Source organism: Sturnira hondurensis, unplaced genomic scaffold (genome assembly GCF_014824575.4).
Source record: "Sturnira hondurensis isolate 20B ecotype Veracruz unplaced genomic scaffold, ASM1482457v3 Scaffold0016462, whole genome shotgun sequence".
Lineage (NCBI taxonomy): Eukaryota > Metazoa > Chordata > Mammalia > Chiroptera > Phyllostomidae > Sturnira > Sturnira hondurensis.
In genome coordinates this window covers 2223793-2241425 of record NW_028089093.1, presented here as the reverse complement: position 1 = coordinate 2241425, position 17633 = coordinate 2223793, and the positions used below count along the sequence as shown (strand labels likewise).

The 17633-nt window shown below is 42.2% G+C and overlaps 1 protein-coding gene across 1 annotated transcript; it reads left to right on the top strand.

Annotated features, from left to right (window-relative positions):
* The first annotated feature begins 251 nt into the window (after positions 1 to 251).
* CLDN12 (claudin 12) lies at positions 252 to 11661 on the top strand. The gene is made up of 3 exons (XM_037066086.1): positions 252 to 382; positions 2204 to 2290; positions 8557 to 11661. The coding sequence occupies exon 3, from the start codon at positions 8590 to 8592 to the stop codon at positions 9322 to 9324; it is 735 nt and encodes a 244-aa protein (XP_036921981.1). The 5' UTR covers positions 252 to 382; positions 2204 to 2290; positions 8557 to 8589; the 3' UTR covers positions 9325 to 11661.
* The last annotated feature ends 5972 nt before the right edge of the window (positions 11662 to 17633 follow it).

Sequence of the window (17633 nt, the reverse complement as noted above, 5' to 3'; positions counted from 1 at the left end):
AGACAAACCACATTTTGTCAGAAATACCCAAATCAAAACTATTTCCAGGTGGGGTTTTTTTGGTTGAACTTTTTTTTTTCTTTTTAAGACCAGTAACTCAAATCTAGACGGAAAGGAAGGTGCAGGTGGAATGGAGGAAGTGGGAGAAAGGCGGGGGAGGTGACCGCAGGATGTTGCTGCGGCCGGTAGCCCAGTGAATTCTGGGAATTGTAGTCTCCTAGTTATCCAGGGCATTCCCGTTTAGACCTCTGGAGAACTGAGTCGGCTCCCAGAAGCCTCCGGGGCGGTTCGCTGAGAACGCACTTCCTGGGAAACTGAGAGGGAGATACTTTGAGAGGCTCCTCGGTGTGGGCGAGAAGAATGCCTTGGATGTGAGGAACAGGTAGGTGTAGTGGAGAATGTTCCGATTTGGGGGTCTTTTGCATAAGAAGTTGAGGATTTTGTGTAAAACAGGTAACTGGAAGGAAATCAGGGACATTGAAAGATGCTGACCACATTGGTGGGCATGAAAATTGAGCGAGGAGAGGTATTTGATAAAGCTTTAAAAATTTATTTTGTACACAGAAAGTATGGAAATGTCGCAGTGTCTTGCGGGAGCAGCTCAGGGCTTGCGGCTGGGCTGGCTGGGTGTGCTCTGTGCAACTGCAAGTTGCTATTTCAGAATCCCCAGCTGCTGGTGGTTGTGTAATGATGACCTGCTCGCTGTTCAAACCCACTCACTGTTGCAGGCACGGGCTTGTTCTGAGAGCGTTCCACTGCCACTGCTGCGGGCTCCCCATTGGCTCGAACGGAGAGAGCCCCCTCCCCCTTTTCTTTCTGCCGGCTCCTGTGCGGCTAAGGACGCAGCTCCGAAGGAGGGGGAGAGGGGTGGGGGGAATGCGGATGGCTCTGGAAGCTAGGTTTGCTTTCCTTGGTGACCGCACTTAAAATAGTTGCTCAGGGATGCTAGGGTGTGTTTTTAATTGTAAAGTGATTCACCTAATTTTGGAGTGAGCAATTATGCTTGATACCAACTCAGGAAACAAATTTAGAAAATAAAATATCGAATTGTAATCTCCAAGGTGCAAACTGCGTCGGACGACATATAATGATCATAATAGGGTTGGTGATAAACGCCTTGATCCAGGAAGTTATCGGGCGTTTACAAGTTTTCATCCTCATCCTACCTATTGAGATAAATAGTATTTGAAGAGGAAGTTGCTGATGCTTAAAAAAGATATATGGAGACATTTAAAAAGCAGGTTGCGCCATTGGTGTAACTGTAAACTCAAAAAAGCACGCTAATTGCAAATTTTAGCATGCAAAATGAGGATCAGCCTTGCCTAGTTTTGTGGTCATTATCCTAGTAAAAGGCATAAAAGAAACATGAGTTTCTTTTACTTCCCAGACAGCTAAATGCAGTGTTTCCTCAGCCCTCTTTATTCTTTCACTTATGAAATGATTTCAGTCATGAAAATGATTTAAAAATTCATCAGATGTTGATAATTTATTGCCAAGCCAGTAAAGTGATATTTTTATTCTTCTTTCTCCAGTCTTCCCATACAGCGAGTTAATTTTTCTTCTGTTTGTTACATAAACTGCCTTTAGTTTTTAAAAGCATACAGATTTAATCAGTATGTTCTACGTGACATGGAAGCCTTCATACAGAAGTGAAGACCCCCGCCAAAAGTGGTTAAACCTGAGTATTTTTATGCTAGTTTTGATGAAAACTGGAAAGTCTTAGGAAAATGTGATCCTATGAAATACTATAGGAGCAAAGTGTAATAAACTAGGGGAAGCAGTGAGGCCTGTTCATTCAGATTGCTCCCAGCATCTTGGTGTAGGAATCTTGGTGTAGACCCTGTCATGAGGGTTTAGTGACCTGCTTCTGGGTAAGGTCCGAAAGCCCTCCTTGCCCATGCTGTTTCTCAGATCCCTTCAGCTTGAAATGTACAATCTGCTAGGGTGCCATATTTGGGGGTAGTGTGTTCTGAGCCTCCACTTCTATAAAGCAAGACAGTGTAATATATATTTTTTTAATTGAATACTCTTGGCCACAGGGATAAACTGCCTTTAAAAAAAAAACTTCCTACCTACCTTTTTTTGATAAAGTGTTTCACTGGTTTTATATGATTGCAAAGTATTTTTCTTAATTCCAGGTGAATCCAAATTGAGTTTTAAAGGAGTATCGTATTAATTTGAGGCATTTTTCCTATTTCTTTAGGCCCAGACCACCTCTACTCTTTGTTCAGAGGTGCATATATTTCTTCTAAGTTGATTAAAGTTGTAGAACTATCAAGTACCTTGAAGAGTAAGTACATCCTTTAATTATATTTCCCTTCTTTTTGCTACTATATATCAGATGACACATTTTTCTCCAGCAAAAATGAGTTATAGGACAGACCTTTGTGAGTGCAATGATTGACTTACAGGTTTCTAGGAAAACCCAAGTTACAGGTGGAAGGGACTTCAGCTGTTATCATCAAGAATTAATGTAGCTGCTGTTACATGTCTTCTTTTATAGCTATTCCTTAAAACTGTCCCTGAAAAGATAAGTAGTAATGGATCTGTGAATTTCTATAGCTCTTAGCCATTGTTCTGCTCCATACTACTCTGAACTCTATTCAAAACCACAGAACAGATATCTTTTTGAAAATATTTTTATTTGGAATGGTATCTTTGATGACTTTTTATTTTGCATAAAATTTTATCCATTTACTTCCCGGAAATCACTGTGGAACAGATAGTCACATGACTGATATGAAGTGGGTGTTTTGAAATAATCCTTATTTGCTTTGGTCAGTAACTACTCCAAAGGGAATGCTCTGTCGCTTTTTTTACATGGCTGTAGTCATCTGTGGTTGTTTGCTGATAGTTCAGAATAAAGGCATGTTCCTGGCTAAAGAGAGTAAGAAATCCTGCTAATAATCATTACAAACTTAAATTTCTGACCGTATTCTGTTTTAGAAAGGGCTTTACTATCCGTGGCCTGACAACTACGGGGGGACAATTTACAGATGAGTACTGAGGGTCAGAGGAAATAGATGTCCAGTCCAGTTGGGGTCTCTGACCCCCCGGACTGCAGTGCCTAGGTGCTCTCAGAAGGAAATAATGAGGAAGTGTATCCCAGCTCAAGGTTGTCTCCAGCTGGTGTTCATGGGATCTATTAAAGTGTGTGCTCGGCTTTGCATGTTTTCTGCAGTCCCTAATAAGGGGTTTTCATATGGCAAAAAGATGTTTATTTCCTCCCCATTGCTATTTTAAAAAGGAAATATAAATGCAAATATAATAAGTTATTTAGTTTTGATAAGCAAACATTAATTTGATCTATTATCTACTCTTACTGAAGAGGAGGTATATCCAATGCATAATGTACTTATTAAGTTGAAAACATAAACAGCAACAAAGTCATAAAAGATTGACTCCCTAATCACTGTGGAACTTAATCAGTGTTGCCAGACTTAGATATTTCTAGAAGCATAGTTTGTATATAAATAGCTGGCAAAGGCTTCATTTTTCTTGGGAAGTTTCTAGGGGAAGAAAATGACCTTCTTGTTTGGAAAAAAAATGGAAAGACTGCCAGTAGAGCGTGGAAAGCAGGGGCACAGTCTAGAAGAAGCTGGGTGATGTCAGATAACAGTATGAATGAATGGGACTGTTGGCAGTAGAGCAGATTTATAACCTTCTCTCTGTATCCTGACCACATTGTATGGGCCTTTCATTTGTTTGTTTGTTCATTCATGTATCAGTAATTCAGTGCCTTCTGTGCGCCAGTGTTGGACGGAGGAGTGAATAAAACAGAAGGCTCTTTGTCCTCCTGGAATTCACATTCTGATGGGAAAGATAAATACTGAACAAGGAGTTAGCACAATTGCTGCTACCAAGGAAAAAGTACAAAGGTGCTACCAGAGCATGTAACTAGGGGCATGAGGAAGATTAAAGAGAAGGGTGGGAAGGGCAGGGTTAGGGCCAGGAAACTGGAAACTAGAAAGATGAATATGTGTTAGCTAAGCAAAGAGTAGGATGGGATTAAGAAAGTTTTAGGAGGAAGAATAGCATGAAGAAAAGACCTTCGCAAAATTAAAAAGTGGGAAATTAGCCCTGGCTGGGTGTGGCTCAGTGGATTGAGCGCCAGTCTGTGACCTGGGTTGTGGGTTTGATTCCTGGTCAGGGCACGTGCCTGGGTTGCAGGCCAGGTCCCCAGTTGCGGGCTTGTGAGAGGCAACCTATCGAATTTTCTCTCCCTTTCTCCTTCCCTTCCCCTCTCTCTAAAAGTAAATAAATAAAATCTCTTTTAAAAAATGGGAAATTTGAGAAGTTAAAAGAAAAGCAGTATAGCTATATAGACTACAGTGTGTAATGTAAGGTGACATGTAAGAAGATTGAGAATTTGGCAACCAGTTGGTGGGATTTGAAACTTTAAAAACTTCATTCTCTTCAAACTTTAAAAACTTATTCTCAAATAAGTCACTGAATAGTAAGAAATGTACTGGAATGATCAGATTTGCATTTGAAAAAATCATTCATGATTCAAAATTTATTGATGTGTAGCACAAAAGTAGAGGTCTTTTTACCCTCAGTACAAACAAATCTTAACCTGAGACTCGGCACTATCTTTCAGTTTTAAATCACTTAACATATTCCTTCTCCTAACTATCCCTATAAAGTATTACTTATCCCTCTAGTGGGATATATGACTTATCAAGTTATATGTGTATGAAGTTAAGAGCACCCTAAAAAGCAAAGCAGCCCTGGCTGGTGTGGCTCAGTGGATTGAGTGCCTGCCTGTGAATCAAAGGGTCACTGGTTCAATTCCCAGTCAGGGCACATGCCTGGGTTGCAGGTCAGGTCTCCAGTTGGAGGCCCGTGAAAGGCAACCACACATTGATATTTCTTTCCCTCTTTCTCTCTCCTTCTCTCTTTAAAAATAAATAAATAAAATCTTTTAAAAAACTAAGGGAACCAAAGAAAGGTGCAAAGAGTGAAGACATTAATTCCAGCTCTGAGGTTGAAATTCATCTAAAGTGTTGAAGTTAATAGTATTTCCTTTCCTAAGAATGGTGCATCCTTTTGGTTTTGTAAATACAACTTGTAGGCCTTCTTTTTGATCTGAGCTAAGAATGCTTCAGCAAAAGCAGTTTCAGGGGACTGATCCATCACTTGTATTGATTTGATGCAAGATAAATTTGAACACACTTTATACCAAAATAAACATTGACCCACCTTTGTTCATTAGCATTTTTTGCTTGTCTGTAGGCAAAGAAATACAGGAGTTTGTTTATTAATAATAAAGTCGTTCATCCTGATCTTGTTTCTCAATCCATTTGCATTTAGGAACCAGTGATACAGGACAGTTTGGTTGGAGAATCTCAGTTGTGTTGCTACCCCCAGTATCTAAACCCTGCCTCTGAAAACAAGGAGGAATTATGATTGGGTTAGGACTCTGAACAGGTCACCTGAAGGAGTTCCCAAGTTTTGAAAGAAACAGAATTTTTTTTAATGTCTTTACAACTTGAATCAAATCATCATTGTCTTTCATTGCTCAGTTGTTTTTTAACCCTGGATGATACATTTTTATAAACATACATTATTGGCTCTCTTTGCTTAATACTGAACGATAATTGCTTGATATGTAGTAATCACACAACTGGTTCTCTGTCGGTATTTTGAGTTCCTATAAAACAGCATACTGTTACATATTGGGGCAGAGTCCAGATCTTAGTGGCCTCAGTGTTCCTCCAGGGCCTAACACAGTGCTAAATACTCAGGAAATACCTGTTGAATGAATGATTGCTCAGCAGTGGTACTTCCTTGTTCATTTCCACATTATCAGTAGACTTTGTGAGTACTGTGGTCTTGGAACAGGGCCTGGTACTCATCTATTTAAATATTCCTCAAATGACTGCAAGTTGCTTACAGTGTATGGGGGTGACAGGTGGATGAGTGAAAGCCAACGGGAAGCTGAATTCTGGAGCTTGATGTCATTAGTGTTACCGAACAAAAAAGAGTTTGTCCTCCTGGTGCTAGAAACACTAGACATTGCAGTGGGGAAATATTGGCTATTTTAGTATGGATGGCACCACCCAGAAGAACGGGGAAGCTAATGCTCAGAAGCTTGAACTCCTGGATGGCGTGTAGGTTACAGATTAGAAGGACAAATTCTAACACCGTGGGTTAGAAGGTTTGGGATCATGCCGGGAGCTGATTGGTTGGAAGTGAGGTAAGGCTAATAAATCATTTCTTGAGGTCTTGAGGACAGTTCTGAGGTTTGTTCTGGTGTCCCTTTATATGGTTCGTGGGGAAGTGGCTGGGTCGGGGGTGGTCATTGCTCCTTAGGGTTCAGGAGTTGAAACGTAACTTAGGTCAAGATGTTACCTTTACTCTGCCAGAGGTCTGGGTGCTGTGATTATTAGTCAGGCCCAGGGTGCTGTTTTCTGCTTCCCTAGGGGTTGCTAGTTGCCCCAGGAAACAGCTAGGTCTCTGAGGAGGAGACTGTGTGTGTGTGTCTGTGTGTATATGTGTGTGTGTGTGTACGTGGAGGAGAGAGAGAGGGGTGTGATTTCTAGAGGTAGGATTTAAACCTAAATTTAATAAAAGTCCTAAGAACCCTCATAAGAACCCTCAGTTTCATCAGTTGCATTTTCCAGTGTAAATATTCTCAAACCTGCACCAGAGTTTCCATTGCCCAACCAAGGTGGTTGGTTGCTAAATTTAAGCAAGTTTTTCTCCCTAGTTTGCACACACACACAAAAGTATGGGCTATGATCCTGGCTTTCTTTTCATCTATAACATTTTCTTAAATAGTTGCTACTTCTGGTAACATTGACAGAAAGCAGCATGAGAAACCAGTAATAAACTAATACAATGGAGTAACTTAGAACTAATTATATGTAAATTGAGGACTTTAAATATGGTCACTTGTGCTTAAACTCTGACTTTATATTGTATACTTTTATATGTGTGTGTAGAGATCAGTGTGTACACATACCTGTGTTTTCTGCTACTAAAGTTATTCCTGGTTTACATGAGTAGATTAAATATACAAATACATAATTTTCCCAAGAACGTTGATCTTCTCATTTGAATACATTTGGTCAACCAGTTTTGTAGCATTTTGGTTGTGTTTTTCTTTCTGACCCCTGAACCCCTGGGAATGCTACTCCATTATCTCAGTAGATAAGATTTGACCCTGCAAAAGGTGATGGATTCGTAAACCTGTACTGTATCCAGAAGTAAGAATATTCTCAACCTTGCCGCTTTCTCATGATCCAACTAAAAGAAGTTCCGTAAATGTGCTGCCTTATTAAAGTGGTCTGTCCTTTTGCCTCACAGGGGCATGATAGAAGGCAGAGGAACAGTGGTGTTTGGACAGTGAATTTCAAACTTTTGAAGAAATTAACACTGAATAAGGTACTGGTTATAGTTTGTCATACACAGAAAAAGGACACAGCCTTTTAATTTGGGATGAGAGAAAGGCCTGGCCACATCTTTTCCCTATAGTAGCATTAATAGAAATAGGTAATCATTACTTCAGAAACTTTAGCATTCATCTTATGTGAGCAGTAATATAAGAGCCAGTAGTAGTATACTAATATAATAACCAATAACCAGTGGTATAAAAATTTGCAAAGCGCACAGGTCATCTTGAAACAGCCAGGAAGTAGCTGAGCAGAATAACTTCAGGGACCTTTGTCTATTATTTTGGCAAACTCATTGGAGAGGAGTCCATTTACATTTTGTAATTTTCCAGTGTGCCCAGTATAAAGAAATGAGGTGTTTGCTTTCTCTTCTTTACCATTTATTCAGCACATTTTCTGAACTCCTCCAGTGTGCCAAGCATTGAGCTGGTCACTGAGAAGTAATTCATTAACATTTGCCTTGTGCTTACAGTAATGTGTTTTAAGCTCTTGATACTGTATTAACTCAGTAAATATTTAGAACAGTTCTGTAAGGTAGGCACTGTTGCTTTTCACATTTTACAGATGAGAAAAATGAGGCACAGAGAAGTTTGTAACTAAGTGCATGGGGCTAGTGAGTGAGGACGTGGGGGTTGGAGCCCAAGCAGTCTGCTGCCCTGGAGTGCTCCTTTCCCTGCACCCGTGTCTTTAGAGCCGCCTTCCCCCCTGCTGTGTGCTAGTCTCATTTTACATTTGCATGAGCATTTGAGGATGAATTTATCGTGTTTGTAGTTGATGCTTGTTGAATGCCCGGATCTTGTATATTTGAATGTCTGACATGTGAAAGTATTTAATATATGTGTGTTGAACGATTATTGACAACCAAAAGAATTTCAGATGTGATGTTAAGAGAATTCGAAATTATTTTGGTGGTTCCTCTGATTTGCTGTGAAGAAAAATACTCATCTAAAGACTTTAGTTGCTACATGACCCAGTCAGTGGTAAGCGAGCAAATGTGTGTACACCTGTGTGCTAAGGTCTCACACACACACATTTGTAGACATTTTTATTGTGCATATGGAGGCTACAAGGACAGAATTTCCTCTTCTCAGTGACATCATCAGTTATGTTGCTCTCTTATTGGCCCCTCATGCTCTGTCCTCTTGTGTGTCACCCCTAGTTTGACTGACAGTGCTGCACGAGCCTGCCCGCCATGGGCTGTCGGGATGTCCATGCAGCCACAGTCCTCTCCTTCCTGTGTGGAATCGCCTCGGTAGCCGGCCTCTTTGCGGGGACTCTGCTTCCCAACTGGAGAAAATTACGACTGATCACATTCAACAAAAATGAGAAGAACCTGACTGTGTACACAGGCCTGTGGGTGAAGTGTGCCCGCTACGATGGGAGCAGCGACTGCCTGATGTACGACACTGCTTGGTACTCATCGGTTGACCAGCTGGACCTGCGAGTCCTCCAGTTTGCCCTGCCCCTCAGCATCCTGATCGCAATGGGTGCCCTGCTGCTCTGCCTGATTGGAATGTGTAACACGGCTTTCAGGTCTTCAGTGCCCAACATCAAACTGGCCAAGTGTCTGGTCAATAGTGCAGGCTGCCACCTGGTGGCCGGGCTGCTCTTTTTCCTGGCGGGTATTGTGAGCCTCTCCCCATCCATCTGGGTCTTCTTTTACAACATCCATCTGAACAGGAAGTTCGAGCCAGTCTTCACGTTTGACTATGCAGTGTATGTCACAATCGCTAGTGCTGGGGGCCTCTTTATGACCTCCCTTCTCCTGTTTGTTTGGTATTGTGCATGCAAATCTCTGCCTTCTCCTTTCTGGCAACCACTGTACTCCCACCCTCCCAGTATGCACACTTACCCACAGCCCTATTCATCACGCTCCCGCCTCTCTGCCATTGAAATTGACATTCCGGTAGTTTCTCACACCACTTAATGGAGGAATAGTTCTTAAAGAAAACTTTTAGCCTCACATTTCTCTTGTACAAGGAGCTGTTTCAGACAGTTACACATTTTCATTTGTTTCTGACCAGTCTCTGAAGCCAAATTTGTGTGTTCTGGTAGAATGAAGTGCTGCTAGTTTTATGAAAAGTACACTATTTTAAGTGTGAGTCATTTCTTGTATCTTGCTTCTTATGCTAGGAGGACTTTTAGCCTCCATATTGATACCTGATCAGTAATTCAAGTGGAAAGGACCCGTGTCTCAACTGAAAATGATCTAGAGCAACAGGATCGTGTAAAAAATGATGGCTGAGAGAAGCTGTTGTGTATGATCTTTATGAATATTTTGGAATGTGTATTGTCCTTTCTCTACAATACCTTAAACCAGTAGAAAACAAAAAAGGGCAATTTCAGATGTAAGAAATGTCTTTCAGTAAGGGTAATTGATACCTTTACAGTAGTCCAACTAGACTGTGCGAGCTTAAGGCTGTGACTTTTCTTAGTTCTCTCTTGGGGCTAATTGATTGGATAGTGTTTGGTATTTTGAAGATTAGTTTTTTTTCCTGAGTTCCTTCTACCTCATGCCAGTGTTTAAAAATAAAATGCATTTTAAGTGATAGAGAAAATAAGCCTAGCATTATAAATATATATTGGTATGGATAACATTTAACAATTTTAAGAGTTAATGATTTTATAAATTGTATTATTAGAGTTAAAATGTGCCATGAGATGGATTGGTGCTTCCTCTGAGTGAGAAAAACATTTTTTACTGATACCATCCACCGAGTGGTACTCATGCCCATGTATAATCTCTTAGTGACCGAGGGAAAAAAATCAAGAGGCTGAAGTGGTTTGTTCACTTTTAGACAGTGGCAGGGGACAAGCCTCTGTTCTTCAGTGACAAGCATCAGAGGTTCACTCTCGTGACTGCCTTTCGAGTGAGGGGTGAAGTGAGGTGTGTCTTCACCGTGACCACATTCTCTCTTGACTCAGTGCCTGCCCCCGTCACTGAGCATCTCCTCTAGCGCGTATCTGTGCCCAGCCCTTTAGTAGGTGCTACAGAGGATACATGAAAAGTGTGCGACTGTTTCCCATTCACTAAGAAATGGGACCAGTCTGACTTCGTTGGTAGCTGGTCTGAACTCCTTAATCATTGATCCAGGAATATATTTTAACCAGAGACATGGCTTTCTGGTAGACAAGCTTATTGAACAATGCCAGTGATATTCTGGAACCTAGAAATTCAATTTATTGGATCCTTTAGAGCACCCATGTTAGCCTAGAAACTGTAATAAAGCTATATAAGATTCATGAGAATAGGAACAAGTGGTAGAGAAATTAAATGTTTACTGGTACTTTTCACCTCTAAAAGTGTGTTGATGAGAGAGGAGTATTTAAAATCTCTTCTAATGGGCTAAGATTCAGATGAAATCGTTAACACTGAGACAGATGCCTAGGACTTCAGGGATATTGGGTCTTTACCCTTGTGAATTTCAGCTGCTTACTTAATTGGTGTAATTTGCTACACATCAGTACTGTGTTCATAAGGATTTTGTTCCAGTAACCATTATCCATTATTGGGCTTTTTAGCATTGCACAAATGGTTAGTTGCATGGTAAACAGGTTCTTATGCTTCTGCAAATCTGAGTATGATTCTGGTACTTCGTGGATGTAAGTGGTACTTTTTTTTCCTAATTCCAACACTTGTTTGTGTATGTAGCAAGTAAATCCAGGTCTATAATTTCTAAATGTCGTTCAGAGAAAGCATGCGTGACTATGGGCTTTTAGTTACAGCTCCTGATTTCCTTCAGTTCTCTTCCTTCTACCTCTTCTTAGATTGAGCTGAATCTTGATCATTCCAAGACAATGGCAGGTAGAATTTTGAGATTAATATTAATTTCCCCCTTTACTCACTAATTTCAGTCCCTTCTCTCACTCACTTTGCCCAGAAGTGTCAAGAATTCAACCCTCTCTCTGTTCTTTGTATAAACAATGTTAAAGAAAAGTAGAATTAACCATTAATATATCAGAGTTTTAGCCCATGGGATAATAAATATAAATGTTAACTTTTCCTGCAAGAATCTTTTGGATTCTCTACATAATGTCACCTTAAATGGGTATTTATTATAGATTCACTAGACAAAACAAACAGCTGTTTCCCTCTTTTGTCCTTAATATTTCAGATTTGCTATCAGTAGCTATTTTTCAAAGCCATCAAAGGAAAGCAAGCATTTACAACTCCTTTTTGTAACTTTTGAGCACTCATCAGGCTATCATTGTGATGGGGGATCTTTTTGTTTTCACGAGCTTAAATTAAGGGCCTTTTGCAGAAGCCAGCTTGAAAAGAAACCGTAAATGTGGTACGGCGCACCAGATTCGGTTTACCCTGTGTGGGAGAAAAGAACCCTAAGTTTACTTTACTTGTAAATATTCACTGTAATAGATAATATGTTTGTTGTAAGCTGCAATGTAAAACCTCGATAAAATTGCACTGTACTTCTTGATGTTATTAAAAGATGTATTTTTACAAGTTTCTGTTTCTATCCTTGTTTTCCTCCATGCTTTAAGGTAAAATATTTTGAGAAATGTTTTTCAAATATATGCTAATTTAAGAAGACACAACACCATTTAAAGCAGTATAGAATAGCAGTTGGAAAGGAATTAGAAACTGGATTTATTATTTCAGACGCATCAAAACCATTTTTTCCATTTCTCAGAGTGGTCCTAGAAGTTTGCTGTTTCAGCATTCCATGAAAAAGCACTAACTGGAATCAGCGTACCAGTTTTGCCTCCTCAGTGGCGTTACCTAAGGGTCTGTGATTCTGGAGAGTGGGAGTTACCCAGGGGTGACACAGGAGGACCTTTCCTTACTCTGCAGAACTTGAGGTCGCCAGGAGCAGTAGTCCTGACAGGTAAGTCACCTTAACATTTCTGAAGCCTGGGATGAGCTTTTTGATTTTTGGATTGCAGCCTTCTGGGGCTAGTTCTCACGTGTACTCCTCACTGAGCCCACAGCACCTTTGGCGGCAGAGCCGTGTGTTGCACTGGAAATCTGAAGCTGCATCAGGCTGGCCATCCCCAGCTGCGGTGCTAACTCCCCACAAGGCAGAGATCACCCCTCAGCTGGGCAGGCGCACTCACTGAGGGTGAGTAAATGTGAGAGAAGCCTTTCGTGCTAATCAAACACACAGGAGACCCATTTGCCAAGCAGAAATGAGAAACACAGGTAACTTGCAACTGCTCTCCAAGATCGGTTATTTAAAAAAAACACTCCACACAGAACTCCTTGGAGAAAAGACTGATTCTGGTCCTGGGCTAGGAAAGTACGAGATGAGCCCAACACATCCTGTTCTTCCAGAAAGGAAGGGAATGTGCGAATGTTGGGGGCTTATGAAGTTACATAGGGCCAGCCTGAAGAGGTCCCCGACGGCCAGATCTGGGAAATCTGAGCATCAAAAGAGAAGATAGTAATGGGTTATAACCCAATGAATAAAGCAAAAGTCCATGTGTTCATACCGATGTAAATAAGTGGAGAAGAAAGGAAAGCGGTAAATGCCGCCCTCCAGCCCAGGACGGTCTACGGGCCACAGCACAGCTGTTCACTCCCGGTCTACTGTTAACGGGGAATTTGGGGTGCTTGTGTATTGTTTGGGAACACACCAAATCCCATGCTGTCTCATAAAGCAAATTCTTCAAATTTTAAGGAAGAAAGTGAGGTGGTAAGTGAGGAAAGGAAACATTCTGTGCTTTGTATGAAAAACCCAGTGTGACCAAGTCCTGTGAACAGGAGGCTAGTAATCGTGATTCTGAGGCGTGCTTGTTTGGTAAAATGCTCTGTAAAAACAGTGTTAAAGTGGGGGCGTTGTTTAATAGAAAAGGGTAACTTTTCATTAGGAGAAAAGGTGTTATTGATACTTAAGCTGCATTATACCTGGTGGCTTCAATCCAAGATTCACATTCATCGGTTTGAAAGGATACTTTCAGTAAATCGAGATCATTTAGTTATATTTTAAGAGTTTTTCCTCTACCCCCGTGTCTCTTTTCTTGCCTTCACCCTTAGGCTAGTCCTGTGGTCTGGAAGGTCCCGGTGGGGATTTCAGCACCCGGAGACTGCCGCAGGGAGTGGGGAGGCCCAGGTCCCGGCAGCCCCACTTGGGTGATCAGGAAGCCCATCCTCCCCCTTGCTGGCCATGTGAGCCAAGGCTTTGGCTCAGCTGGTCCCTTCTGTTTCCAACCCGCTAACCTGCTCCTGGCCACCGGAGCCAGGTGGCACTGGTCAGTTGTGCACATCTCTTTCAAACTCCCTTTTCAGTGACATCAGTAGCTTGAAATTGGCTGTGGTGGAAGTATTTATGCCACAGAAATTGGCAAATAGTACAAGCTAGAATCTGTTTCTTTTTCCCTTCCTCCCTTTCCCCTTCTTCCTTCCTTCCCTTCTTTATTTTTGAGAGCTGTTTGTTAAACCTTTACCGGCACATGCCATTGCCCAGGCATAATTAATTTGTTGAGCTTCAAGTTAGTTGATGGGGAAATCAGGAATCATATTGAGTGCTGAGAGCTGTAAAACTGTGATAAAGGGACTATCTCCAGTGTTGCTCCATTTCCCTCCCTACCACCACCAATCCATCCTGAACCTAATAAAATGCGAATATGACCTAGTCTCTCACCTCCTTAGAATATTTCAGCAACTGCTCCTCAGAACAGAGACTACGCCTTTAGGGTATGAGTGGGAGGGAGGTCTTATGCAGTGGTACTCAGGAGTACATCACAAAATACAGAAGCAGGAAAAGCCGAGAGCTCGGCACAGCGTGGCAACACAATTATCTAGAAGGAGGTTTTTCTCACTGTGCCCATAGCGTATAAGACTTGTAGCAATTATTGACACGATATCTCACAAATCGAATATAACAAAGAATGCAGATTTAATAATAAGAACTACCCCTTTTCAGGGACCACTAGATTGGTCACATTCCTTATTCAGGGAATTTCTTTTTTGATGGAAAGAGCAACATGATGCGTGTGATAACTAGCCTGAAAGATGCCCCCAATGATCCCTGTCTCCTGGTATTCGTACCCTTATGTGGTTCCATCCACCCCTGAGCAGGGCTGACCTAAGTTACCAATCAGATTTTGCAGAAATGGTAGTATGTGACTCCTGAGGTGATGGGTCATAAAACACCGTAGCTTCTGCCTTTCTCTCTTGGATCACTTGCTTTGGGTGAAGCCGGCTGCCATGTTGCAAGGACAGGCACAGCCCCGTGGTTATTATAGGAGGGACTGAGGCCTCCTGCTAACAGCCAATGTCAAGTTGCCGGCCATATACGTTAGGGAGCCAAGTTGGAAGCAGAGTTCCTCAAACCCAGTGAAGCCTTCAGATGACTGCAGCCATGGTGACATGGTGCTTGCTGCCTGTGTGAAAGAAAGACCCCAAGCCAGAATCCTCCAGTGAGCTGCCCAACTTCCTGACCCCCACAAACTGTGTAAATTGATGGTCATTGTTGTTTTAAGAGGGTAAGTTTTGGAGTGATTGATTATATAATAGATGGCTAATACACGAAGCTAAAGCAAATGCCGGGGACCAGTTTTGAAGGATATTTGTTTTTATGCTATGAAGAGGCGTGTGAGCTTTCCTTGCTCCGCATCATAAAAAAATCTCACAATCTCAGCTTCCTTTGTGGGGAGTGCTGAATATTTATTGCCAACATGTGGTAAAGCAGCCTAATCTGAAGTGTGTGTGTTGGGCGTGGGAGGTGAGAGATTGGGCTTAGATTGGGAGCAGAGTTCTCTCTGATTTTGGTTACGTCGTGAGCACCTGCTAATATTAGCAGAGAAATAAACTGAAGGATAAACATACATGGAGTTTGGGGTAAAAGTTAAATACATTTATAAGGAAATGACTCTGATATCCATAATAGTTATATGATTACTATTGACCCCTATATAAAAATAAACCATGACTATAAAAATACATAATTTATTTTTATCTATTTGATTGTTAATTTTTATCTATTTGATTGTTTCCTCTCCTAGGTAGGAGAGGAAATAGCTAATTCCAAGACTCATTAGGCAGTTGAGTTAACAAGCAATAGCTCCCTCTATTAAGGGAAAAGGCTTGGGACAGGGAACCTGAATTGTATTGACGTTTCAGCACAGTGAATGTAATCTGATTGTTTTGTTAACACTTGGCTTGAAAAGGGGCCCAACAAGGTGGTTTAGGGCTCCCAGGGGGGAGAAGTCCAAGGACACTGGGCTCTGGTTGCAGGAGAAAGGAGATTTGCAGAAAACAATGTGACCCAAGTGAAAAATGGCACAACAATGGAAAGCACCCAAAACCAACTTTTCCTACTCTTTAAAATATTTTGTTTTTAGTTTTTGATTTTAGAGAAAGGAGAAGAGAGGGAGAAAAACATTGATGTGAGAGAGAAACATCAATCAGGTGCCTTCCCCATGCACCCTGACCAGGGACTGAACCTGCAACCCAGCATGTACCCTGACTGGGAATTGAACCAGCAACCTTTCCGTTTTCAGAAGGAGGCCCAACTCACTGAGCAACACCTCGAGCTTCCTACTCTTTTTAGACGGCTCCTCTCCCCACTCGGCCTGTACAACTTGTCAGGCACTGAGGTGGAGAAAGCCATGCCTGCTAAAGTAGACTAGGGAGAGATGAGCAAACTTCCCCAGGTAGAACGACAATGGCCGTGGAATCAGGCGAGCTGTGACAAGGAACCGAGCAGAAAATGAGTACTGACACCTCGTGGTAAAGAAGTATCTGTAGTTCAGCTCAAGTGCAAGTCTGTATCCTTAGAAGTGATATCGTGACAGAATGATGGACAAAAATTGACTTTATTTAGACTTTGAAGATGTCAAAAGAGAAACATGGCCAAGAAAATAAAATCAGCTTACTCTTATGTTTTACTTGAAAATCCTGTTATTGTCAGTAACATATCAAGAGACTGGCAGCCTAGCCGTCTGTGTTTATGTATTTGTTTTTATTTCCACAGATGCCTCTGAATTTTTTGTCAGAAGCAAAGTCACTCAGGCTGCCAAGGGAATTAGCGGTGCTGCCACAGTGGTGAGGACTGGAACCATATTGAACCGCGGGCAGCCAGGAAGCACCCGCCCCTCCCCCAGGCCCCACCAGATCTGTGCTTTTTGTAGGAATTGTGAGTTCAGAGCGGGACTGGTTTCATGGGCATGAGATCTGCACATTTCACACAAGGCCTTGTGCTCAGAAAGGTCCCGCCCTTGCTTCAGTATTCTGTGGCCACTTTGAAATTTCTTAATTTTTGAACTAGGTGCCCTGCATTTTCATTTTGGTGCCGGACTCCACAAATTCTGTAGCTGGTCCCGCATGAGGGTACTCGGGAAGGCAGTACACCAGCCTGGGGGGCCTGCGGAGTTGTCATGTTATCCAAACTGCCTCTTGCTTGCTCTGCAAGGGGAAGATTGTTTACATTTCTATCTGCAGCAGGAACAGCGCCTGCTGTTCCCTACTCCTAGGGTTATTGCTGTGCGCGGCAGACGTTTCTGTGAAGAACTGCAGTTAGAGCACCTCACACAGTGTGCCTGCTTCACTATCCCTACTCCTAGGGTTATTGCTGTGCGCAGTAGATGTTTCTGTGAAGAACTGCAGTTAGAGCACCTCACACAGTGTGCCTGCTTCACCATGATGATTATTCACAAGTCCAGATGTGAGATCCCAAATGCAGGACTGCTGGTCATAAAAGTAAGTTTATGAAAACAAATCTCTCTTTTTGTTTTGCATTTTACAGATAGCTATGGTTTACGTCGTGACTGCTGTCACTGTAGCCAGGATCCTCCTGACTTATGCTTTCTGTTGGAGCCATTAGGAGAAACTAAGAAAATTAGCAATCCTCTTAAGTATTAGCTACATCACGGAGAGTGGTTCTGTTCATGTCCAGTGACACCACCTCCCCTATCTTCCAAGTTGTGTGCTTGAGGAGTACTCCGCGTGGGCCGTGTACTCTCTCTTGTAGATGAGTCTTGCTTGCTGTCAGCAGGTCAGTGGGAGGGACTTACCCAGGCCAGACAGCTGGTAGGACTGGCTGTGACCCCTGGCCAGCAACTACTCCCTCCATGGCTTGCTTGTGGAAGTGGTTGGGTGGTGCTCTGACGTGGTCTGTAACTGTCCACTGGGTGTGCAGATTCTGAGTTTTCCTGGGTGGTGCAGGCCAAGATCAGCCTCCATCTGTGTTCTGTCTGGGGCTCCTTGGCATCTGCTATAAAGCGACCTGCAGGTGGCTACCCCTAGTGCTGGGTTTGGGACCATTCAGTGAGAGGTAC

Bases quoted from the DNA above. Each gene is read 5' to 3' on its own strand.
- CLDN12 (XM_037066086.1), top strand. From the start codon at position 8,590: ATGGGCTGTCGGGATGTCCATGCAGCCACAGTCCTCTCCTTCCTGTGT.